The 27,213-nt window shown below is 40.4% G+C and overlaps 1 protein-coding gene across 1 annotated transcript; it reads left to right on the top strand.

The window, feature by feature from the left end:
• The first annotated feature begins 4,527 nt into the window (after window positions 1-4,527).
• On the top strand, window positions 4,528-21,458 carry LOC142194842 (acidic mammalian chitinase-like). The gene is made up of 11 exons (XM_075264228.1): window positions 4,528-4,621; window positions 4,730-4,759; window positions 5,220-5,421; window positions 12,440-12,496; window positions 14,202-14,373; window positions 15,320-15,444; window positions 17,481-17,604; window positions 17,704-17,889; window positions 19,979-20,095; window positions 20,197-20,338; window positions 21,166-21,458. Exons 1-11 carry the CDS (start codon window positions 4,597-4,599, stop codon window positions 21,396-21,398), a joined length of 1,413 nt encoding a protein of 470 aa, XP_075120329.1. The 5' UTR covers window positions 4,528-4,596; the 3' UTR covers window positions 21,399-21,458.
• Window positions 21,459-27,213: the final 5,755 nt, after the last annotated feature.

The raw sequence follows: 27,213 nt of genomic DNA, 5'->3' as shown, positions 1-27,213 counted from the left end.
CCTCTGGGAATACTACATGTAATAGAAAAATGTTAAATGCACTAATGCTAGAGGCTCAATGTCAAGGATAAATACCAATGAGGATAAAGGACAACCTTGTCAACTTCACCTTTCTAGGGAAAAAGAATCAGAAATGTCAAGGTTAGCTTGAGAAGATTTCTAAAAAGAGTGGATACAATTACAGTCCTATGAAAAAGTTTGGGCACCCCTATTAATCTTAATCATTTTTAGTTCTAAATATTTTGGTGTTTGCAACAGCCATTTCAGTTTGATATATCTAATAACTGATGGACACAGTAATATTTCAGGATTGAAATGAGGTTTATTGTACTAACAGAAAATGCGCAATATGCATTAAACCAAAATTTGACCGGTGCAAAAATATGGGCACCTCAACAGAAAAGTGACATTAATATTTAGTACATCCTCCTTTTGCAAAGATAACAGCCTCTAGTCGCTTCCTGTAGCTTTTGATCAGTTCCTGGATCCTGGATGAAGGTATTTTGGACCATTTCTTTCTACAAAACAATTCAAGTTCAGTTAAGTTTGATGGTCGCCAAACATGGACAGCCCGCTCTCAAATGATCTGAAAACAAAGATTGTTCAACATAGTTGTTCAGGGGAAGGATACAAAACGTTGTCTCAGAGATTTAACCTGTCAGTTTCCACTGTGAGGAACATAGTAAGGAAATGGAAGATCACAGGGACAGTTCTTGTTAAGCCCAGAAGTGGCAGGCCAAGAAAAATATCAGAAAGGCAGAGAAGAAGAATGGTGAGAACAGTCAAGGACAATCCACAGACCACCTCCAAAGAGCTGCAGCATCATCTTGCTGCAGATGGTGTCACTGTGCATCGGTCAACTATACAGCGCACTTTGCACAAATAGAAGCTGTATGGGAGAGTGATGAGAAAGAAGCCGTTTCTGCACGTACGCCACAAATAGAGTTGCCTGAGGTATGAAAAAGCACATTTGGACAAGGCAGCTTCATTTTGGAAACAAAAATTGAGTTGTTTGGTTATAAAAAAAGGCGTTATGCATGGCGTCCAAAAAGAAACAGCATTCCAAGAAAAACACATGCTACCCACTGTAAAATTTGGTGGAGGTTCCATCATGCTTTGGGTTGTGTGGCCAATGCCGGCACCGGGAATCTTGTTAAAGTTGAGAGTCGCATGGATTCCACTCAGTATCAGCAGATTCTTGAGAATAATGTTCAAGAATCAGTGACGAAGTTGAAGTTACGCCGGGGATGGATATTTCAGCAAGACAATGATCCAAAACACCGCTCCAAATCCTCAGGCATTCATGCAGAGGAACAATTACAATGTTCTGGAATGGCCATCCCAGTCCCCAGACCTGAATATCATTGAACATCTGTGGGATGATTTGAAGCGGGCTGTCCATGCTCGGCGACCATCTAACTTAACTGAACTTGAATTGTTTGTCCAAAATACCTTTATCCAGGATCCAGGAACTGATTAAAAGCTACAGGAAGCGACTAGAGGCTGTTATCTTTGCAAAAGGAGGATCTACTAAATATTAATGTCACTTTTCTGTTGAGGTGCCCATACTTTTGCACCGGTCAAATTTTGGTTTAATGCATATTGCACATTTTCTGTTAGTACAATAAACCTCATTTCAATCCTGAAATATTACTGTGTCCATCAGTTATTAGATATATCAAACTGAAATGGCTGTTGCAAATACCAAAATATTTAGAACTAAAAATGATTAAGATTAATAGGGGTGCCCAAACTTTTTCATAGGACTGTATATGATAGTAATAATAATAATAATAATAATAATAATAATAATAATATGAAATGAATATATGAATAGGTTCATAGACCAACTGAGAGAAGTCGGGATCTACTCCAGATGAAGGGGTTTTTTTTTGTTTGTTTGTTTTTCGGGGGGGGGGGGGGGTTGGAGGAGGGATGAATGGTAAAGATACTGTCATGGAACATTAGTGGCCAAATAGCACTCTTTCCGTTCTGAGACTCACTATGTACCCATATAGCAGTTACAGCCACAATTGTGTAACAAGCTGTGGGTTGTTTTAACCCCTTGTGAAGATGAAAAGACATTTTAGTAATTTTTCATTTTCACATCCTAATGTTAATAGGATTTGTGAAATCTATAAAACAATTTATTTAGAGGACCATCTCAAAGACATAATGGGAAATAACATAGAGAGAGTAAAGCCACAAAGAGATGAGCAACACAGTTGTGAGTTACATCTGCAGACATCTTGGATGCCAGTAGCAAGTGAGATGCTTAGTAAAGGGGAAAAGCTATATCTCTCATTGAAAAGGGGGTTGCAATTTGGCCATGAATAGGGATACCCTCAAGAAAATGAAGACAAAGCAGTGGCTCAGACCAGTGGTTTTAGAGTTACTAGAGGACTCCCGTCATGCAAGAATGTCAGCACCAGAGAATGAGCCAGGAAAATCATTTTTACCCTCAGTAAATGACAGTCAAGATGGTTTCTGTGTCAGTGGAGAAGTAAACAGAGCAAAGGAATTAGTTGAGAAAGCAACAAGTTGTGCACTGAAAAACCTATTTGTTATAAAAAAAAAAATAGAAATGCCATGGATGTATTGACAGCCAAAGAGACCTTAAATCAAGACCTGTATCTGGAGATGATAATGATAATGTCATTTTGGTGATCAGATTATGATAAAAGAGTCTGTGGACAAAGGTGATATTAAAAGATTCTATAAATGCATTGACACTGCAAAAGCTACTGGTTTACAAGAAAAAATTTTTACTAGCAGTTTACATGAATCTTCTCAGGTGGGATGATCAGATGTCCAAAAATTAGGAACTGGTCCAAAAGGGTCATCTGTAGATTTATAAAACTAGGAAGAAGAATTGGTTGGTGTTAGCGTTTCAAACACACACGAGAAGACCAGTATAATTCACTACATCACACATTCTGTCAAATTATTGCCATCACAGGTGATCATGAGAAACTTGGTAAGTGGGAGACATATGCCCCTCTAGCTTCTGGAAATGGTAGCTTTTAGTAACATTTAATCACATTACCTGCAGATACCAATTTAGCTTGGAAGTTTGTAATGGTTGAAAATGGAAAGATTAAACCCTGGAAAGAATGTAACAATTGGTCCTAAGATTCTTAGACTTAGTTCACCCCATAAAAAAAATTGCCTTGGGACGCCCCCACCAATTTTTGCCAAAAGACAAAAAAAGTCCTAAGGACACAGATAATGTTTCATAAAGATATACGGTCACATTCTCAACCAGAGTGTAGTGGCCTGCTGGCGGGCTTCCAAGTCACCCCTGCTGGGGATTACTGCAATAGATTAAATCAATATAAAATGGAAAGAGTTACAGAAGCTCCTAAATGCTAATATGTTACATGAGGCAATGAGATATTAATGAAAATCATTGGCAAAATGTTGGCACAATAGGTGCAGAAAGGCTACGTCTAAAACCATACTGGCTTTTAGGAATCTGGGGGGTCATATTGAAATACATGAGAGGTGGAACAGGTATTTTTTTCCCTGAATATACTGTACTGACAGTAATATTACAGATAGAAAGAAAGAGCAGGTTTTGGATTAACTAGATTTGCCCTGTTTGAAACAGAAAATACAAGGTGTTGAGACGCCCCAATAGGTTTGAATGATTTGTGGTCTTCTGCCAGGACTTGCTGGATCAGGATGTTGACATTGATCAGGAATTAAGGTTACCCTCTCAAGGAGTGAAATATTGTTGATCTTAGTTTTGAAGAGTGATAAGGATCAACTTGATCCCTCCACATATTGATCCATATTACTTTTTGTATTGTTGAAATTAAAATCTTGATTTGGGTTTGTGGCTACAAAGCTGTCAAAAGTCCAACCAAACTTCCAAGATCCAAACTTTTTTGGTATATGGATCTTACTGCCTCAGTTGTTGAGATTGGATTGCGGCAGTGGCTTTACTTGATGATTTTGACTGCATTGAGTCGCCCTGTATTTTTGCTGACCTCCACAAATTTGGTTTTGGCCAGTGTTTTATCACATGGAATAGTATCTTATATTCTTCTGAAATGACTGCTACTGGTTGCTAAAATAGATTATATCATAACTTATCTACTCTCTTTCCTGCACAGAGCATGTCTAGAAAACTTTCCCATTGACCTCAATGAGTCAGCTCCAGACTATTGCTGCCTCAGGCCGTGACTTTGCTGTAAAACATATCACTAAATTCTGTTAACAGGGCAGAGGAGAAGTTCAGACAAGATGGCCGCCCCCATAATCACATACAGAAAATATAATAATAAATCTATAATCAGAAAATAAAAATAGATTTGAAAAAAAAAAGTGCTAGATTTCACTGCTTTTAATAAATACATTTTAAGAATGGCGATATTTCTTTTAAGTGCTTTTAGCTAAGATTTGTTTTGGGATGCATCCAATTGGAGTCAGTTTATGGATTGAAACACAATAGAGTTACTGTTACTTTAGCTTTCTCTTATCTTTAACGTTAGTAATGACTTGGTGTACAGTGCGTGTTTGGGGCAAGGTAAAGGTGACAGCAACCTATATAAGTCACATACACCAGTTATTGAGCCTACCTGAGGGATCAACATGAACAAGTTTCTGCTTGCCACGTGTAGGTTTCTCTCCATAAATGTTATTATTATTATTATTATTATTATTATTATTATATTTATAGTGCTTTACCTTAGTCATCCCATCATATCCAATCTATTTTCTACAGGTTTGACGTTCCTACTGCATGTGCAGTTAGGTAAGTGCCTGTTATTCCACAAACTACTGTGCTGTATTTTCAGATAGCTCTGACTTTGTGTTTTTACTACTTCCTTATTTAGTTTGTAGTGTTCTGGTTGATTTTTTTTTTCATATTGAGTTCCACCAAAATACACAAAATTTATGACAACTCAGTGGTTAATACTGCAGCCGTGCAGCGCTGGAGTTCTGGGTTTGAATCTGGTATGGGACAACATCTTCAGGGAGTTTGTATGTTCTCCCTGTGTTTGTATGAGCTTCATTGCACATACTGATCGGGAATAGAGCCCTATATGAAAATATATGGAGAGATCTGACAAGGTACTTCTCTGAGTTCTTATAAACTTTCAGCAGGGTCTGATTATTCTTCAGAAAGACATATGCATTGTAGTTTCATATACATTTAAGAGTCTTTTTGGATGCCAGATAGAACTTTGACTTGTTTTTGTCATCCTTGGCAGGCTCTTCTGTCAAGTTGGTATGTTACTTTACCAACTGGGCTCAGTACTACCCCGCACCAGCAACATATATGCCAGATGATGTTGATCCTTGCATGTGTACTCATCTGATTTATGCTTTTGCCACCATGACCAACAACCAGATCAAGACATTTGAATGGAATGACCCAACACTGTATGCTTCCTTTAATGGTCTCAAGAAATAGTAAGTACTTCTTCTTTATTGCTTCATTCATACTAGCAGGATCAGGTGGATCTGGCAGTTAAATAGTTTGGAGCATGAATTAGCATATAAAGGGAGGCCAGAATCTGTTTTGTCCAAAACAAGTACTGTACTTCATTAGTGGTGTTTTTATGTTAAACCCTTTCCAGCCACAGCATGCAATTAAATGTCATTTTGCATTGTGCCTAATTTTCCCAGCACACACCGGGTAAGCTAAGGGTCCATTCACACGGAGTAAACGCACACTCATTTTGTCAGAATACACGTGTAAAGAATTCACGTGTAAAAATAAGACTCCCATTGACTTCAATGACATTTTTTACACTTGTAAAAAACGCGCCAGAAAACGCAACACGTTTTTTGATGCGTTTTTTTACACATGTAAAAAATGTCATTGAAGTCGATGTGTAACATCTTTGCCTGTCCGGGCTTTGGCGTCATCATCCGGTCGCATGCTGCGGCGCAGGAGACGTGTTCGGCTGTGATTTCTTCTTTTGGGTTTGTTTTGCATTGTCTGAACACTGTCCTATTCCTTCCGCTTGTTAATTGATTTCCCACCACACCCATCTTCTTCACCTTCATTTCTCTCTGCTCCTTTATTAGTTAAACTTATTCTTGCTCTGTAATTGACAACCTGCCTTCCTGTCAGGTCCAGGGCGGGTTTTTCCTCCCTATTTAGTTTTGGCTCACATTCACATTGGTGCTTGCTATTGCCTTGTGCATACTTGCTTTTTCTCTCGCTGTTATTACTTATATTCTGATTCTTGACTTCTGGCTTCCCCTATTAACTATTCTTTTGGATTCCGATTTTGACACTTCATTGCTTGGCTGTTACTGACCCCTGGCTAGCTGACCTCCCTTTGTTATTGTCTTGTCTGTGTTTTGTGTGCAACATATATAGAAAGGGATCGTCTCCAAGTTACCGCCTATTGCGTAGGATAGGGCCTGGCAAGAGGAAGGGACAGTGGGGGGCTGCAGCTTAGGGCTCACTATCTCTTGTGCCCCCTTCTCCCCAGGGTTCATCTATGCCCTGGGGAACTGCTGTCCGCACGTCCCTAACACAATGGGAGTCTTATTTTTACAAGTGTATTCTTTACACGTGTATTCTGCCAAAATGAGCACGCGTTTACTCCGTGTGAATAGACCCTAACAGTGCACTGAATTCATTGCATTATCAGCTTTCTAGTGGTATGTAATACTGCATACCCCTGAGACCATGAAAAGTCCTCTTTAAGTAAAATAAAAACAAACAAAAAAATAATTAAAGAAAATGTATTGAATAAGACATCACACACTCAAAATATAACAGAGTAAGGTTCTACCTTGACTTCTTATACTATCTAAGCAGGACCTTGATATTCTTCAGAGAGACATATGCATGCATGTTTTTTATGCATATGTATGTAGTTTTACATATACTGTACATATACACATTTAGGTGTCTGAATGCCACAAATTTTGATACATTTTTGTAATCCTTGACAGGCTCTTCTGTCAAGTTGGTGTGTTATTTTACCAATTGGGCTCAGTACTACCCAGCAAAACATATGGCAGATGATGTTGATCCTTGCATGTGTACTCATCTGATGAGATTTTGCCATCTTGACCAACAACCAGATCCTGTCCTATTCTGAGAGGTGTTCTATTAGGCCTTACTATTCGCACAGCCTAACAGTAATATACAAAAACCATACTTGACATGTAAAGGCACACATTTGTAGGTGTGCCAACGCCTAAAGGAGGGAGCCCCCATTTAAATCCATGGTTGAAATAAAATGTTTCAATCCGTTATTGACCATGACACTTTAACACCAGGGATTGACACTTTGTCAGGTATTAGGGCTTTTTTTTATTCTTTAGTATCCCTAAGGGGATTTGAACTTTCAATTAGTTACAAAATCACGGCCGCAAAATAACGCAGCGTATACGATCCAGGCTCCCATTGAAATCAATGGGAGCTTTTACGGCGCTCAAAATCTCACACGCCGTATACGTGCCAGGTCACGCGGCACGTTACTCCGTGTGAATGGACCCAAAAAAACATAGTAAATTATTTTTAAAAAATAAATAGATCAACATAATCATACTGACCATTATAAATAAAAAGCCTTTTGCCATGTGTGTGTGAAATACCCCCCCCCCCCCACCTACAAATACTATACAAATAGGCGTAACTAATAAGATAGCAAACATGGGGTCCGACAACTAAAGAGACCCATATCCGCTGAGACCTAGGGTGCAACTTTGGAATATGGAAGGAGACGTGAAAAACTGAATGTTCTGTGATGTGATATTGTATTATCCCTGTGCCAAAATGTCATAGTGGGAATCCCTGTACGTTGATATTACTGATTATTATTCCTTCACTGTGATATCACCATATCTATATATATCATCCCGGTGCTGTGACATCATTGTATTTATTATCCTTGTACTGTGTTATCATTGTATGCAATATCCCTGTACTGTGACATCATTGTAATATTAACCCTTTACTGTGACATAACTATATGCATTATATGTACTGTATGTAGAGGAGTGCAAAAAAATAATACACTTTTCAGGTTCTGAACTTGCTGCTATTTAAACAAACACCAAGAGCCAAAAAGATTTTATATAATACTAGCCTCACACCGCGACTTCATCTGCGGGTTGTTGGTGTCGATGATCCATCTATATTCAGCAAATTGCTGCCGTCTATGGTTTGCCTGCTCCGGCATTTCAGCAGCTCTCAAGCTGTCCTGCTGCTGACCTTGTTCCTCACACCTTGGCCGTGATTGTTCCGGCATCTCAGCAGCTGGGATGCCACATAATGAGCGTGCTGTTGGTGTTGATGATCTGCCTGCTCTGGCGTTTCGGCAGCTTTCAAGCTGGCCTGCCACAGAACTTGTTCCTTGCCTGTGCCCATAATTGTTCCGGTATCTCAGCAGCTCACTGGGATGACATATAATGAGTGTGTTGTTGGAGAGTGGCAACAACATTCAAGACAGATTGTAGAGGGGAAAGATTAGTTACAGGAAGACCATTAGATCCAACCAGATCGAAACAGCTGTCCTCGATTGAGAGACTATAACCTGGTAATAATCCCAGCGTCATTGCTAAACAAAGGCCTCTTGGAAGGTCGGGCATGAGGCTAAAGGGAGCAGCCATTATTGGGTTATTTCACTGGAATCCTGTCTTAAGGCAGGCTTGCACATTCCAGTGAGCGCCCTCTATTGGTTTGCAACAATGAGGCAGCAACTGTCTTCCTAATTACATCATGGAAGGCGGATTTGCATATTCTTCCCATAGGAAGACCATTAGTGAAGTGAATTGCAATAGTCAAGACAAAACTTAATCAGGGTGACAATGAGGATTTTTTTATTTTTCCATATTGAGAAAAGGGCAGGTTTTGGAGATGTTTTTGAGGTGCAGGAGACAAAAGCATGCTAGCGTCTGAACATGCGGGGTGAAGGTGAGATCGGAGTCAAATACAACCCCAAGACAACAAATATACTGCCTCAGTGTAATAGGAAGACCACAGATATAATTGGAGATATCAGGGTTAGCTTGGTTAGTAGGTGGAGGAAACACAAGAAGTTTAGTTTTGAAACGTCACTGGATGAGGTATATAAATGGGTGTCATCAGCATAAAGATATTATTGAAATCCAAACCTGCTGATAGTTTGTCCAATAGCAACTGTGTAAAGAGAAAGAAGAGAAAGGCATATAGGACTGAGCCCCGAGTAAACCCACCAGCAAGGGGAACAGGAGAAGAAATAGCACTAGCAAATGATATACTAAATAAGTGGTCATAAAGATCAGAAGAAAACCAAGAGAAAGCCACCGCCTAGCGAGGATCAGTTGGTGGTCTACAGTGTGAAATCTTTTCTGAGAGATCCAGAAGAATAAGTAGTGAATAGTTCCATTTACTGTATATTTAGCCATCAGGAGATTGTTGGAGACTTTTGTAAGGGTGGACTGTGGACTGTAATGCACAAAAACATGATTGTAAGGGGTCCAGAAGAGAGTTAGCAGAGAGATAGCGGATTAGGTGGAGTTTAGAGATGAAGGGAGGTTAGATAGGGGTCGATAGCAGCACAGGATAGATTGAGGGAAAAAATTTTCAGTAGAGGAGGTAGATGTTAATTTTTTTTTAGTAAGGTAGTAACAGCAGAGGACATAAACTGGAGAAGATGTGATGGATAAGGTCGCTTGTGCAGGTAGTAGGGTGAGCACATGTATAGGCAACTAGTGTCATTTATGCTACCTGCTGTAGTGTAGTATATAAATCTCTGTAGTTTATTGGCCCACAGCAAGGCAATGTCAATAGATGCAGAGCAGAGAGAGGTATAATCATGCAGGCGTTGTTAAGGGTCTGCACAGCAGATATATTAGTAATAGCTGTGCCTATTTATGGTAAGAAACCTGCTATGAGAGGGCAGGGGCGTTTGGATGTAATGCATGACCTCTAAACAGCTAACTAAGAAAAATTTATATATTTTTAAAGAGGACCTTTAATGTCCTCAGGCACATGTGGTTTTATGTACTGCTAGAAAGCCGACAGTGCACTGAATTAAGCGCACTGTTGGCTTTCCCGTTATGTGCCCTAGGGCTGGAAATATTGGTGCTGTTATTTTCGGCACTGATAACTCCCCACCGTCAGAAGGGGGTTGTTCACAGCCTAGCGTCAATGTTGGGCTGTGAGGAATATCCACCCCCTCCCCTGGCAGTACTCGTCCATAGACTTGTACTAGGTAATAGATGGCAGGAATGTAACTAATGGTTCATGGGACATAGTGCAAGAAGCAAGTTGAGCCCCCCTGTAGAATTTTAACTAAATGTATGATGCATCTACTGTCAACCATCAAAGGAAACCAAAGTAGTTTATGCAGTCTTGGTGTGGTGAGTGTGACCTGTAGACCCCCTTGGCTTCTGGGTTTCATCAGCCGGTAAGCCCTATAGTTATGCCAGTGCCCTTTAGCAGAGTGCTATACTTCCGAGGTTGCTGAAGAACTGCATGCAGGCTCTTCGAAAGAAAACTTCTGATTTACTGGCACAGTAGAAATACACTATTCATTACTACAATGAAAAACTACATACATTCAGTAGGAAATGCTGTGTAGACAGTCTCAGAAGCACTTACCCACAGTACATTAGTGATGTGGGCAATAGATATGTTTTTGTAGCAGGGGTGTAGCTATATGGGGTGCATCGCTAGCAATTGGTACTGGGATCTGGAGCCTCAGGTGGGCCCAAAGGCCTCTCTACAAAATAAGATGACACCAGTATTATACCACTTAGATAACACAGGGTAATTGGAGTCTCCATTACAGATTTTGCATTGGGGCCCAGGAGCTTCCAGTTAAGCCTCTGTTCTACAGATTTACTGAGTAGATGAATTGTGTAGTTAGGAATACCTTCATATTTTTTGCTCTACCAGACTAATTTGTTATGATACCTATCTGGTTTCAATTTCACCTATATGAAACTATCAATGTGTCTTTGACCCACATAGCATATTATTGGTACCCAAGGTTTATGTTTGTCACTCTATACATTGCATTATTGTATTTCAACACTCTTTTGGCAATCTGTGTGCATTTGCTTTCTTATTTAATTTGCAACACTATGTGTATCTTAAAAAAAAAAAAAAAAAAAAGTTAAAAGGAGATGGACTTTAAGGAATCTAACATTGATATCACCCTTGTGAAAAAGTTCCTGGTATCAATGTATATTTCTACAATGAAGTCACATTGAGGTCATGTTAGTTATCATGCCAGTTATCTAGAAATTCTCTGTATAAGTCATAATTAGGTTCCCCTTACTTGTTTATGCAAAAAGGGCTTTGCTTTACAAAAACTTTTAACTTTAAATACAGCATTTAGATTTTTCTATTCCAAACTTTGATGTTGTTTTCGCTCAGTCATTCAGATGTAAAAACCCCATAATCCTATTACAATTCAGTGTTAAAATAGCATTTACACAGTGGCGTAACTACCGCCATAGCAGCAGAGGCAGCTGCCACAGGGCCCGGGACACTAGGAGCCCGATGATAGCCGCTACCGCTGCTATCATTATACTCGGGGTTCTTTTCAGACCGGGAGAGGTAAGAAACATAAAAAAAACAATGTTACCTACCTCTCCACGATCCTGGCCAGGCCTCCTTCTTTGTTGTCTGACCTCTCTGAGGTCACCTGAACCCGGCCTGTGTCCCGGGTCATGTGACATCCGACGTCATTGCAGAAGGACGGCAGCAGAGGCCAACAGCGTAGGAGCCGGGGGACAGGTAAGAAACAGTAGTTTTTTTTAATGTTTTTATTCCCCCGGGTCTCCGATTATTATACTCTGGGGTCTGAAAAGACCCCAGAGTATAATAATTGTTTATGGGTGTCCACAGTGGGACATAATACTAGGTGCAGGAGCCACTATGGGGGATAATAGTGTGTGCAGGGGCCACTATGGGGGATAACACTATGGCCAGGGGCCACTATGGGGGATCATACTGTGTGCAGGGGACACTATGGGGGATAATAGTGTGTGCAGGGGCCACTATGGGGGATAATAGTATGTGCAGGGGCCACTATGAGGGATAATACTGTGTGCAGGGGCCACTATTGGGGATAATACTGTGTGCAGGGGCCACTATGGGGGATAATACTGTGTGCAGGGACCACTATAGGGGATAATACTGTGTGCAGGGGCCACTATGGGGGATAATAGAACATGCAGGAATGCGTAGGAGGGGGTCGTCGAGGTCTTCGGCGTTGGTGTTGGTCGAGGGGGGGGGGGGGGCCATGTCAAAAGTTCACCACAGGCCCCGCCATTCCTAGTTACGCCACTGCATTTACACTTATACCTTAAAACTAGGAATGGGTCCAAAGTAGAAAAAAAATACTGGGAAAAAACTTATGTAAAATACTGTGTGTATATAGATTACTGTAAGTATACTTATTCACACACATAGTCCTGTGCTAATGATCTCTGTATGTAACACATCTTTCATTATTCTTTCTTACAGCAACAGTGAACTGAAAACTCTTCTGTCTGTTGGTGGCTGGAATTATGGAACCTCCGGGTAATAGCACAACATAATCCTTGTCATAGTAGCTCTTCGCTTAGCCCTCGTTCACATCAGAATTTGGATTACATCTGGGGGAGTCAGCATGGAGACCCCCTGAAGGGAGGGTCACCATCTACTTTCCTGTCTGCATGATTCGTGCAGGCAGTGTGTGGCAAGCACACAGACCCCATTATAGTCTATGGGGTCCGTGTGCTTTTACAGCACAGTGCTTGCAATTGTGTTTGTATTCCATTTGGGGGGTCTTCATGTGGACTCTTCCCGGACGGAATACAAAAGCAATCTTATCCTAGTATATACTTTAATAAGTTGTACTATCCTTTTGCTATATAATTATTACCAACACATTTACAGCAGGAATAATATTTACACACAATACACAAATATTATATTATCTATGGCCACATTTACAGCTGAAAATACTATTATTTTTTATTCTTGAATGGTCACTGACTTTTTAAGAATGCTTTCATAAATCAATGCAGATGAGTACTTGAAACAACGTAATATGTCTTAGCAAAGAAAATTCTCTAATTCTCTTTAAATTCTCTACTTGCCTGACTTTTTCTGTCCCCTTCTAGTTGTTTCAGACCCTCATTCTGCAATATCAGCTGAATGTAGCTTTACATAGAAGTGTATGGAGAGAGAAGGGGGTTGAATAAGCCTATTGAGATATAAAAGACACAGACAGAGACTGAGAGGGTGCTAAATGGAGCTATTCTATATTAGCCCAAATGCCATAAAGGGGTTATTTATTTTCAGACAAATATTGTAAGACAAATGTTACTGTTTGCATAATGAAAAATTAATTATATAATTTGGACTGATAATTATCCACTGGAAGTAAGTGTAATGAATAACAACCCCTGAGGAATTGATATAGAAAGTGCACTGAAAAAACAACATTTGTCTCACAATATTTGTCTGAAACTTTATTATTGATTATCGTCTCTATAGATGAATCCTCTATGTTCCAGCTGCTGCTATGGAGTGAGAGAGTCAACGCAGTCCGGATGTTGACTGGATTTACCGTCCTGAGCAAAATGGCGGGAGATGAACTTTTTTAAACCATACTAACTATATTTATCTAAGCTGCAAGGAGTCTCTTCATCCTAGCTGTATGGGACAGCATGTCACTCGGAGGCAGGGACCCCTAGCAACATAGATAAATATACTGTTAGTCCCTACTGTTCACCATACTTTTCAGGCTGGTGAATTCAGGGTTAGGAATTAGACTCTTCACCCCTTCACTTGGTTTGGCCGCTACAAAAACAGCTGCGTCTTAGAGTCCCTGCAAAGTAGATGGGAGTCTAGCAAATCACATTCACACATTGCAGAAAAATACCCACAATGGAAACCATTTAAAATGTAATAAATAAAACAGCACATGAATAAATTCAATTATTCAATGAGAAGCATTTTTATATAATCCATATGTTTCTATTTTTCAAACTTCCTTTAGTCCTCACCTAAGTTGTTCCATCAATACTATTTCTAGGATGAATAGAAGTGTATGAATGACAATGCATTAGCAAATCTCTGCTCTTGGTAATAGGTGGGGTCCATATAACCTCTGAGATGTGTATATATCCTAATGATAATAGTTTATATGGAAAGTGATTGTATTATTGAGATAATCCCTTTAAGGCTGAGTGTGATTTAGGTGCTGTATCATTACCAGGATTATATTTTTTCCCTACAGGTTTAATACCATGGTGTCCAGTTCTGAGAACAGACAGACTTTCATCACGTCTGTCATTAAGTTTCTAAGACAGTATGAGTTTGATGGATTGGACATTGACTGGGAGTATCCTGGGGACTCAGACAGAGGCAGCCCACCTGAAACTCAGCAACAGTTCTCTGTTTTGCTACAGGTGAATGATTATTTTTATGTACCTATGGTTTTTACAATCTCAAATGGTCGCTAATGTTTCAACATGTTGCTAGCATAAGATAGGCCGTAGCTTGTAGAGGTATTATATTACAACTTTAGGCTGGCGCCCCACATGGCGTAAACGCAGTGTTTTACAGTCCCTGCAAAGTGGATGGGATTCAAATCCCATCCACACTGTGCAGAAAAATACCCACAGCAGCAATGCTGTGATTTCCAAAATCATTGCGTTTTTGCAAATTGCAGCATGTCACTTATAACTATGGAAACCACCATTTAGGCAATTGAAGCAGAAGGTCTACGGAGGAAAACTTTGCAGACTTTCTGTGGAAATTGCTCAGGAAAGCCGCAATGCGTTTCCAATGCAGTTTTTCCCGCACCACTTATTTTTGCTGTGGCGCGCTACATGGGGCTTTACATAGAAATCTATATAGTGAGGGGGGGGGGCAACTCAGTGGTCAGCACTGCAGCCTTGCAGTGCTGGAGTCCTGGGCTCGAATCCTGCCAGGAACAACATCCTCAAGGAATTTGTATGTTCTCCCCACATTTGCATGGATTTCCTCCCATTCTACAAAGACATACTGTTAGGGAAAAAAAAAGTACATTGTGAGCCCTATATGCCTCACAATCTACATTAAAAAAATAAATCTATATAGAGGGGGCAAGAAGTGCACTTTTAACGTGCAATACATAGAAGACAACAAAGAGACTAGTCCCCATCACCCTAGCTAGTCCCCATCATCAGGGAGAACTGAAAGAGAACTTTCATATACGGTAATGACCAGAAATCTTGTTAATTTTTATGTACAAAAAATGGTTTATAAGACTTTGTTGAAAGGTTAGGAATGCTTCAAGCATTGTAGGGGAAAGTGAATACTTGCGCACCAAATAATACAACTGTTATTGTAATTTACATTTTTACATTCTAGGAAATGCATGCGGCATTCGTGCAGGAAGGTAGTCAAACCAATAGACCTCGTCTGCTTATGTCAGCTGCTGTGTCTGCTGGCAAGTCCACCATTGAAAATGCATATCAAATTCCACAACTATCTACGTATGTATCAACGTTAAGTTAATTATCCTTTAGATAATTTTGAACTTCATTTTTGGCAACTTTTTTCATATTTCAATCTCCACCTTCCAAAAATTCATGACATTCTTTTTTAACTGTTGACATAACTATGAAAGAGCTTATTTTTGCACACCTAGTTGTACATTCATTTGGCAACTTTTTGGGGTCCATATGATATTCTGATTAGCTTTTAATGACATTATTGAAGTGTACATATGAACTTACTAAATAAAACATCATTTTTTGAAAATGAATGATTTGTCTGGGGGTCACTGTATAATTTTTTTTACTGTTTTGGTGATGGATCCATGTCAAGGCTCTATTTCCAGAGCAAGTTGTAGTTTTTATCGTTACCAATTTTGGTATGTATAACTTTTTGATCACTTTTTATTAGTATTTTGGTGGGAGGTGAGGTGATCAGAATACATTAATCTGCACATTGCAGAACTTTTTTTTCCTTTTTTTTACTGCACTCACCAATCGATTTAAAATATAGGGATACCTAAAATGTTTGTTTATTATTATTATTCATCACATTATGCATTTTTTAATTTACAAGACCGTTTTTTGAATTTTATATTATTTATTTCTTTTTTATACTTTCTTTTTTTACTTTTTTTTTTACTTAACCCCTTAAAGGTGTTATCCAACTTTTTAAAATTACTGGCCTTTCCTTCTTGTGAATGGGACAATGCTATTAAAAATATAGCATTTTTAGTGCTGACAGCATCTGATATAAACAAGGAAGAGGTTGAAGCGCCTCAACCCCTTTAAAAACCTGATCTGGTCTGAAATTGAAGGACTAGCTTTACCCTTTCAGCTGCCTAGTTTGGACATTACGTTTTTTCTTTTTTACAGCATTCACCATATGGGATAAATAACATTATGATTTATAGTTTGAACCTATATATACATGACAATACCTACTATATACTGTATATGTTTTTGGCTCAGTTCCCACGGAGTAACACGCCGCTCATTCTGACATGTATACACGTGTCAGAGTGAGGCGCTTCAAAACAGATCCCATTGACTTCAATGGGTGCTGGCTTACACGCGCTACACATTGAAATCAATGGGTTACAAAGCCTCCCATTGATTTCAATGTGTAGCGTGCGTAAGCCGGCACCCATTGAAGTCAATGGGATCTGTTTTGAAGCACCTCACTCTGACACGTGTTTACATGTCAGAATGAGCGGCGCGTTACTCCATGGGAACTGAGTCTTTCTTTAGTTTTGAATTTGGATTTTTCTCTAACTTTTATTTTTTTAGTTTTATCTTTTATACTTTTAGTTTTAATACATTTTTTTGCAAACTTTTTACACTTAATTTTTTTCTAGCTTATAAAGAGACTTGAATCTGCGTTCGCTCGATCCCCTGAACAATATACTGCAATACTTCTGTATTCCAGTGTTTAGTACATATTGCCCATATGTATTCAACCAAAATCCATTAGACATCTGTTCATGGCATCTTGGACGCTATTGATTTGCCTCCTGACTGCCAAGGCAACCTCTTAGCATCCTGCCATCTCACCCTATAGAGGTGAAGAGGTGAAAGAAGGGGCTCCCACTCCACAACCACACAGATATTGATCATAAATGTACTGATCGATATTGAAAACAGCATCTGAGGGCTTAATTCCAGGTCCTTAATCATAGCTCCTGTGTCTGCTACATTGTGTAGCAGTGTTATGGTGCTGAGCTTGATGTGACATAATAGTCTGACGCATAGTGGGAAGGGGGTTAAGGATAGATCATCAATTTTAAAATGATGGATAATCACTATAATAATGACACATGAACCTTCTTGTGGTCTTTTTTCATTAAATGCTACATTTATTCTTATTAGCTTGATAGGTTAGATCTGAATTTAAAAAAAAATAATCGCTGTGTTAGCCTTGAATTTCTTGCCTGCAATGTAATTACTCCAGTCATTAAACTACCATTACATTTATTATAGTAAATTATTGCAGGCAGGTTGTTATTAAGTATTATAGCTTTCTGTTTTATCCATAGATACTTGGACCTCATTAATGTAATGACATACGATTTGCGTGGTTCCTGGGAGGGATTTACAGGAGAGGATAGCCCCCTATACCAGGGCCCAGCTGATCAGGGTGGCTATATCTATTTCAATGTGGTATGTCCTCTTTATATTTCCCTTTACTCAGTGTGTGTATTCAGTAAGAACCTATAAACTGAACCTTCACTTTTTTTTTTAACTTTTATGATATTTTAGGATTATGCTATGAATTATTGGAAAAATAATGGAGCTGATCCAGAAAAGCTCATGGTTGGATTTCCCGCCTATGGACGAACATTTACACTGTCTAACCCCTCTAACAATGGACTGGGTGCTCCAACTTCTGGTGGAGGTCCCGCTGCTCCATATACACAAGAGGCTGGATTTATGGCATATTTTGAGGTAAACCCATTATGACTTTATATTTGGTATACTGTATTTTCTTTGTAAATTAAATTTAGTAAGAAGCCTAGAAGTTGGTGTCCAATGTCACAGATCCCTGTGATTTTAATCATTTCCTTTTAAGTCACATGAAAGTTCCTTTTAAGGCAAGAGTGAAAAATTAAAGAAAAAAATTTATGTACAAAGATCAGCCATAACTTGAAAACAGACAAAGTTAATAACTTTGATTATCTTGTTACAATAGCATCTATCACACTGGGGTATATTAGCAAGAAATCAGTTCTTTAAGTTAATATGTAAGAAGCAGAAGAATCTAAGCAACTCTGAAAATAGCAAAATTGAGAGACTTAACCAGAGCTTTTATAGAAAAATGTCTTATAGGTTGTTCCCAATATGTCGTAGTTAGTAGCTGCCAAACGTAGTTCAAGGAAGAACAACTGGTGAATTAGAAAACTTGGATGCCCAAAGCTCATTGATTTGTGAGGACAAGCTTTGTTTGGTCTGATTCCAATAAAGACCTACAGATTTTAGTAGTTAATGCTGGCTATTTTAGTAAGGTGTCCACACACAATGTGTCAAAGCTTAATCTTACTGTATATGGGGCTGCGTACATACACTACAGTCAGAGTGCCAATGCTGACTTCTGTCCAGTGACAAAAACACATACAATGGAAACTTGAACATAAGAACTCTACCATAGAGAAATGGAACTAGCTGACTTGGTCAGATGAAACACGTTTTCTTTAACATTATGTACTATAGGGAAAAGGTAAGCTGGTAATGTTCTGGGTTATGTTCTGTTGGAAAGCCTTAACCCCCTGACATTAATGGCGTTGTTACTTACACATGATCCATACATAATACTTCAAATATTGTGGCAGACGCTGTATGCCTCTACATGGCAATAGTATTTCCTAATTTCCTCTTTCAGAAGGGCAATGTCCCTGCCACCATACAGAATGTGTTCAAGAATGATTTGAGGAAAATGACAAAGGATTCAGACTGTTGACTTCGTCACATCAAGACTGTTGACTTGGTCACATCACAGATCAGATCTCAGTCTGATCAAGCATTTGCTGGAAAACAAGTTTGATCCAGGGCTGTTTTAACACATCAATGGGCCCAGTGCAAAGGTTTCATAAGTGGGACTCCCCATATATTTACCACTTAGAAATACATGACTTACACAAATTAAAATGCCCCCTTAGTGTCCCTCACACAGTACAATGCCTCTCTAGTGGCCCCATACAATACAATGCCCCCTCCAGGTACCCCCATAGTTTAATGTTCCTCTCCAGTTATCTCTACAAGTTAATGTCCCCATCCAGCTGCCTAAAATAATATACTGCAAGTATATATATACAGTGCCCAATGTAATGTTACTAGTCTCAGTGCCTCACTTTTTGCCCATTATATCAGCCACAGTGGCCTACAAGGTTCCTATTTATAGAACCATGTTAATGGTTAGCCACAGCATCTATAACTGGACTGTTCAAAGCACTCTATTCATTGGTGTAGTGTTCTATAATGTTGCCAGACACAATGTCCCCTACGATTTTAGTAGTAAAGGTGCCCTCAAAAACATTTCCAACTACAAATCTCTTTATTACGAGCCCAGTGCCCTATTCCATCACAGCCACAATGTCCTTCTCCTATCAAACATAACATAAAAAACACTGATACTCACCTCTCCACACTCCCCTGCTTTCTCTGGTCCGGAGTCTTCAGGGAGCTGCAAACACAATGTAAGTGACATCATCACATCACGCCCACAGCTCCCAGGGAAGAGGGGGGATGAATGGTGGAGCAGGGAGTGGACAGCTTCTGCTTCATCATTGTATGCAAGTGCACCATTGGCCCTATGTTTAAAGCAGCCATGTTCTGATCCATGAAGGCACATGGGCTAAAGTTGTTTTGGTGGCACAAAGAGGACCTGCACAAAATAAGACAGATACAGAGGTTTTTGTGTTATGGCTGTATGTGTATGTATTCAAGGAGGCATCTGTCTGGCAAGAATCATACTATCTGCATGCAAATGAAATATCCAAGCTAAGATTTTCTAAATGAAACATGCTCTTTTTATTTCCAGATCTGTAGTTTCTTGAAAGGTGCTACAGAGGTTTGGAATAGCCCACAAGCAGTCCCCTATGCCTACAAAGGGAGTGAATGGATTGGGTATGACAATCAAAAGAGTTTCCAGATCAAGGTATGAAAACATTGTACAGGTGAACAAAGGGGATCAAGTTGACACATTTTTGGCAGTTAATAATTAACATACACATAAATTATGTGGTGTCTGTTTTTTAGGCTGAATGGTTACTGAAGAATAACTTTGGAGGTGCTATGGTGTGGGCCCTTCCCTTGGATGACTTTAGTGGGACTTTCTGTGGTCAAGGCAAATATCCCCTAATGAACACTCTGAAATCAGCTCTGGGTATCTCTTTTCCAAGTGAGTGTTAAAACTATGCAGACTATTATACCTAGATTATAGAAAATGCTGAATGGTAATTTTGTCTTGGTCATATGCTGTTTATATGCGGGTTTCCCACTGTTCAGTCGGTTGGTTCAAATCCTATTAAAATAAGACTAGTATTTGCTCACCCAGTTGCCTATTATATAGGACACTCAAGCTTACGGCCCCACATAGCAAAACACACACACACACACACACACACACACACACACACACACACACACACACACAAAAAAAACATGTCGGAAATGCATCACATTTTTTTCCAAAGTATTTTTCACTGCATTTTCACAGAGTTTCTGTGCATACTTTAGGCCTCTATTGTACCAATATGGAAAACATAGTGCGATGTTCAAAAACGCAGACATTTTGGAAAACTCAGCTTTTCCACTGCAGATTTTTTTCCTGCATTGTATGGATGGGATTAGCCAGAAACTCATCCAGTTTGCACGTACTGTAAAAGCTTATAAGTAAGCCGGAATCACTGAATAGTTTATTAATGTATAAGAACAGAGGAATAAATGAAAATGGCATGAAAGGATAATTTAAGAAAATAGTTGGAGGAGGCCAGAATACTATATGATAGCTAAAGCATGGCCTGGATGATGGCTGTGATTATAGAAGCTCATTGCTGTTTCTACAAACATACTAATTTACTATTAGTTTATTAATCTGATGCCCATAATTTTGATCCTGCATGTACATTATATTTATATAATTAAAAAAAATGAAAGTGTAATTTTCAAGTAATTAAAATAGTATGTGAATGTATTACCGTTACTGTTCCATTTATATCCCTGCAGATTGTAAAACACCAACAATAACAGCAGCTCCAAATACAGCAGTGGCCCCAACGACCGCAGCAGAAGCTCAACCAGGGAGCAGCAGTTTCTGTGTTGGAAAATCCAGTGGTCTTTACCCTAGCCCAACTAGCAAAAGTCAGTTCTATAACTGTGTGAATGGAAAAACCTACCAGCAATCCTGCCAGTCAGGCTTAGTATTTGACACTAGCTGCTCTTGCTGTAACTGGGCATAAGCCCAGCAAACATTTAGTTCATTTTCAGTGATGAACAATAAACATAATGTATATATCAAACTTGTGTATTTTGTATTTATTTTTAGCTTCAGGATATATAATTTTTATGATGAGAAAAAAATTCATTATCTTCATCGAAAAAACCCAGACTTCTCTTTTCTACTATTTTCTGAAAGTACCAGAGTACTGCCTTTAAATAAAATGCAAATAAAACTTCATCAGATTAGTGAATAAAGGGGTTGTCCAAGACATAGTAAACTTGGATACTGATAATCTATCCATAGTGACCTATCAAGTGAATCGGAACATAGCTGTAGTTCCTGGCACTACCGTTACAGTTTGTGTGGAGCTCCATACACTTTATTATTATTACTATTATTTATTTATATAGCACCATTAATTCCATGGTGCTTTACATTTGGGGGTTACATACAATACACAGAATATACAGGTAGATATAATTCTAACAATGACCGACTGGCACAGTGGGGTAGAGGGCCCTGCCTGCGACGGCTTACAATCTATGAGGGTAGGGGGTAGAGACAGAAGGAGAGGGGGAGACTGTACAGATGTCAGTGCGGTGATAGTGCTATTGGAGGTTGTAGGCCTTCCTGAATAGGTGAGTCTTCAGCGCCTTCTTGAAGCCTGTGATTGTGGGGGTCAGTCTTATGTGACATGGTAAGGAGTTCCAGAGTATAGGGGATGCACGGGATAAATCTTGGAGATGGTTGTGTGAGGAGTGGATGAGAGCAGAGCGGAGTAGGAGGTCGTTCGAGGATCTGAGGTTACGTGTGGGCAGGTAGCAGGAGATTAGTTCAGAGAGGCCAGGTTGTGGATGGCTTTGTATGTTAGCGTTACTAGCTTGAACTCAATTCGCTGGGCTATAGGTAGCCAGTGGAGGGACTGACAGAGGGGAGCAGCCGATGAAGATTGGGGGGTGAGGTGGATTAAGCTAGCAGCGCAGTTTAAAGTGGACTGGAGGGGGCCAGGGTGTTAGCTGGGAGTCCATGGAGAAGGGTGTTGCAGTAATTTAGGCGGGTGATTATGAGGGCCATCTTGGTAGTTTCCTGGGTGAGGAAGGGGCGGATTCGGTGGATGTTCTTGAGCTGGAGGCGGCAGGAGGTGTTGAGAGTTTGAATATGTGGCTTGAAGGATAGGTCAGAGTCCAGGGTTACTCCAAGGCATCGGGCCTGTGGGACAGGGGTAAGTGGGGTTCCATTAACTTTGATAGATGGGTCAGGTGGAGGGGCCATACAGGATGGGCTGAAGATGATAATCTCTGTTTTCTCCATGTTGAGTTTGAGAAAGCGGGAGAAGAGGAAGGAGGCTACGGCCGCTAAACAATCTGGAACTCTGGCCAGCAGGGAGGTAATGTCTGGTCCAGAGATGTAGATTTGGGTGTCATCGACATAGCTGTGGTACTGTGGTACTGAAAGCCATGAGATTCTATGAGTTGTCCCAGGCCAAGGGTGTAGATGGAGAACAGGAGGGGTCCTAGGATGGAGCCCTGGGGGACACCTACAGAGAAAAGGTGAGGTGAGGAGGTGGTGTGCGAGTGGGAGATGCTGAATGTGCGGTTGGTGAGATATGAGGAGATCCAGGAATGGGCCAGGTCTGAGATACCAAGGGATGAGAGAATTTCTAACAGGAGGGAGTGGTCAACTGTCAAGGGCAGAGGAGAGGTCGAGGAGGAGGAGGACAAAGTAATGGCGCTTGGCTTTGGTGGTTAGCAGGTCATTGGTGACTTTTGTTAGGGCAGTTTCAGTGGAGTGCCGGGGTCTGAAGCCTGACTGAAGTCTGTCAAAGAGCAGGTTGGACGAGAGATAGGAGGAGAGTTCGGAGTGGACATGCTGCTCAAGAAGTTTGGGGGTTTTTTTATGTAGATTGTGAGCCCTCACAATGTACATTTTTCCCTATCAGTATGTCTTTTTTTTTGGAATATGGGATGGAAATCCATGCAAACACGGGGAAAACATACAAACTCCTTGCTGATGGTTTTTTTCTGCCCTTGGCGGGATTTGAACACCAGGACCCAGCACTGTAAGGCTGCAGTGCTAACCACTGAGCCACCGTGTGGCCCCATCGCTCAAGACGTTTTGAGGCGTACGGGAGCAGTGAGATGAGATGATAGTTGGCAGGAGAGGACGGGTTGAGGGACGGTTTCTTAAGTATAGGAGTGACAGTGGCATGTTTGAAGGCTGAGGGGAAGGATCCATTGGTTAGGGATAGATTGAAGAGATGGGTTAGGGCTGGAGTAATGACTTCAGTGAGTTTGGGGATGAGATGTGACTGGATCGGGTCGAGCACGCAGGAGGTGAGGTGGGATTTGGAGATTAGGGAAAAACAGGTCAGGGATGAGGAGCAGTGAGTAGTTGGGTAGAGGGGTTGTCGGGGGTGTAGTGTGAGGCCGTCTCTGATGGTGTCAATTTTAGTTTTAAAGTAAGAGGCAAAGTTGTCAGCTGAGATAAGTGATGTCGGAGGAGGGGCGGGATGTAGAGAATAGCTGTTTGGGGTTGCGAGAGAGTGCAGATATGAGTGTGGTGAAGTAGACCTGCTTTGCAGAGGTGAGTGCATTCTTAAATGAGAGAACTGCTTCTTTGTAACTGAGGAAATCCTCCTGGGAGTGGCTTTTCTTCCAGAGGCGTTCTGCAACCCGCGAGGCACGTCTCAGTTTTTAGTCAGGTCAGTTTGCCAGGGTTGTCTATTGATTGGTCGGGCTCTGGTGTATGTGTAGGGGGCCACAGAATCAAGGGCTGAGGTAATGGTGGTATTATAGAAGGCAGCAGCGGCATCTGTGTCCTGGAGTGAGGATATGACAGCGAGTGGTAGGAGAGAGCCTGAGCGGGTGCAGGTGTCAAGGCGGTTGAGGTTCCTGCGGGGGCGTGTTGGTTTAGAGGTTGGGGTGTCTATTGGAGAGGAGAGGGCAGAGAATGTCAGCAGGTTGTGGTCAGAGAGCGTGGATGGAGAGTTAGAGAGGTTGCATATGGAGCAGAGGCGGGTGAATATTAGGTCTAGTGTGCCCCCCTTTATGTGGGTGGCAGAGGAGGACCATTGGGAGAGACCAAAGGAGGCGGTGAGGGACAGGAGACTGGAGGCAGGAGGGTGGTCTGTGTTAATGGGGATGTTGAAGTCACCCATGATGATGGTGGGGGTGTCTGTGGATAGGAAGTGTGTGAGCCAGGTGGTGAAGTGGTCGATAAAGGCAGCGGTAGGTCCCGGCAGTCGATATATGACGGCCAGTTGGAGGTTGGAGGGTGAGTAGATACGAACAGAGTGCACTTCAAAGGAGGGGGGGTGAGGGCAGGTAGCACCTGGATAGGGGCAAATGAGCACTTGTCTGACAGGAGGACGCCTACACCTCCATACAGTTTGTCTGAACAATGTTGCTTTGGGGCCAGGAACAACAATTCTGCTCCCATTCACTTAAGAACAGAGCTAGTTCTTGCTGTATAGCTGTTCTTGAGCTAGTTCTTGCTGTATAGCTTCTGGTGGCCTAGCGTGGCCTAGCGTGGCCTGTAGTAGAAGTATTGGTATTTTACAATGTGTCTTAGCATTGCAATGCATTGTATTAGTGATCAGACTCCCTAGGGTTCAAGACTCCTAGGAGGTTAAAAAATAAAAGGTAAAAAAAAAAACAAGATTAAAAAGAGTAAGGCTGAGGCCCATGCTGGTGGTTTCCCTAGAAGTATAATGGACACAACACTTTTTTGCTATGACCCGCTAATGTGGGGCCTTAGCCTAAATCACTCTATGCCAAATATAAAAATAAACACTGTAATACACATACATATTTGGTATTACTGCATCCAAAAATGCCCAGTTTACAAAATTATAAAAATACTCCAATATATTTTATGGTGAAATCTGTAGTGGAATATAAATAAACCAAAAAGAGCTATATTGCCATTTTTTCACCATAAATAAGATTGAAAAACGATCAAGACTTTCCCTAAAATGGTATAACTAAAAATTACATCTGACCCAGAAAAAAGAGTTGCCGTAGCCAGAAATATAAAAATAAAAAGTTATGTGAACTTAAAGGAAGATATGGCAACTCTCCCAAAAAAAAAAAATTTGATGTTTTTTTTTTAAGAGTTTAAAACATGGAAAAACTATATAAATTTGTTATTGTCATAATTGTACCAACCTATAGAATACAATGTCATTGTGGATGTATAGTGAATACTGTAAAAGTCTGTAAGAAATACACATTAATGCTTTCCTCTACTGGATTTACCCAATTGTGAGTTTTTGTTTTTTTTCCAGCTTCCCAGTACATTATAAGGATTATATAATAGAACAACTATGAAGTACAATTTGTCCTGCAAAAATAAGAGAACAGAAAAATAAAAAAAAGTTTGGCTTTTGGAAGGAAGGGAGCAAAAAACGAAAATCAAAAATCTAAGCATGGATGCAATGGGAAGGGGTTTATGATGTGGTAAATTCTGCAGAATAGAGCGGAATAGGCTACCGTAAAGACTCTAAACTCTGTCAGAGATTTTTGACTTTGTCGGATACTCTGGCAATGAATGAGTCCACTGGAGAGGAATTATATATTCTGTTCTATAACAGTTTACAGGGCTTTCTCGTAGATTCATTATCTGCTTTCTACAGAGAATTTGTTAAATATGGTGGTAGATTTCTATACACAATTGGGTGATTTCTGACCATTTCCATATAAGTATGACACTTAAACACATATTTGGAAGTCTTCATCGCATATGGTTTGGGATACACAGTTTTTGAAATTCTTACGCAAAATATTGACCCAATACGCTAAGTAAAATGTAGAACCTCGAGAGGATCTGGTATTATTATGGGAAACAGTAAAAGCAGTACTATACAGGTTTTACTAAAGGATACCTGAAAAAAATGAATGAAAAGTATTGGATGGCTAGTGAAAATGATAGAAATGCTTATAACAGGTTTAGGGAGAATTTTATCTTAATCAAGATTAAATGATTAGGGCACAAGAAGTAAATATTAGAGATGAGCGAACAGTGTTCTATCGAACTCATGTTCGATCGGATATTAGGCTGTTCGGCATGTTCGAATCGAATCGAACACCGCGTGGTAAAGTGCGCCATTACTCGATTCCCCTCCCACCTTCCCTGGCGCCTTTTTTGCTCCAATAACAGCGCAGGGTAGGTGGGACAGGAACTACGACACCGGTGACGTTGAGAAAAGTAGGCAAAACCCATTGGCTGCCGAAAACATGTGACCTCTAATTTAAAAGAACAGCGCCGCCCAGGTTCGCGTCATTCTGAGCTTGCAATTCACCGAGGACGGAGGTTTCCGTCCAGCTAGCTAGGGCTTAGATTCTGGGTAGGCAGGGACAGGCTAGGATAGGAAGGAGAAGACAACCAACAGCTCTTGTAAGAGCTAAATTCCAGGGAGAAGCTTGTCAGTGTAACGTGGCACTGACGGGCTCAATCGCCGCAACCCAGCTTTCCCAGGATCCTGAATGGAATACACTGTCAGTGTATTCCCGTATACCCGATATATACCCCGATACCCGTTCCAACGGTGTGCCCCCCCACCTTCACCCCAGAAATACCCTGCAAGTCCCCTAGCAATAGAATTGGGGCTATATACACCCACAATTTTTACTACTGGTATACAGTGGCATTGTCTGACTGGGAATTCAAAGAATATATTGGGAATACAAATACCCTCATTTCTTGCTACTGCCATATAGTGCCAGTGTCTGACTGGGAATTCAAAGAATATATTGGGGTTACGTGCACCCACAATTTTTACTACTGGTATACAGTGCCATTGTCTGACTGGGAATTCAAAGAATATATTGGGAATA

Source organism: Leptodactylus fuscus, chromosome 2 (genome assembly GCF_031893055.1).
Source record: "Leptodactylus fuscus isolate aLepFus1 chromosome 2, aLepFus1.hap2, whole genome shotgun sequence".
In the NCBI taxonomy this organism is placed as follows: Eukaryota; Metazoa; Chordata; class Amphibia; order Anura; family Leptodactylidae; genus Leptodactylus; species Leptodactylus fuscus.
Note: the sequence above shows the minus strand (reverse complement) of the source record. Positions and strands in the feature narration are given on the sequence as shown.

Excerpts from the sequence above, each read along its gene's own strand:
- LOC142194842 (XM_075264228.1), top strand. The coding sequence starts at position 4,597 with ATGAACAAGTTTCTGCTTGCCACGT. Across the intron at positions 5,422-12,439 it reads TTTAATGGTCTCAAGAAATA|CAACAGTGAACTGAAAACTC; the intron begins GTAAGTACTTCT and ends TCTTTCTTACAG. Across the intron at positions 20,339-21,165 it reads TCTGGGTATCTCTTTTCCAA|ATTGTAAAACACCAACAATA; the intron begins GTGAGTGTTAAA and ends ATATCCCTGCAG.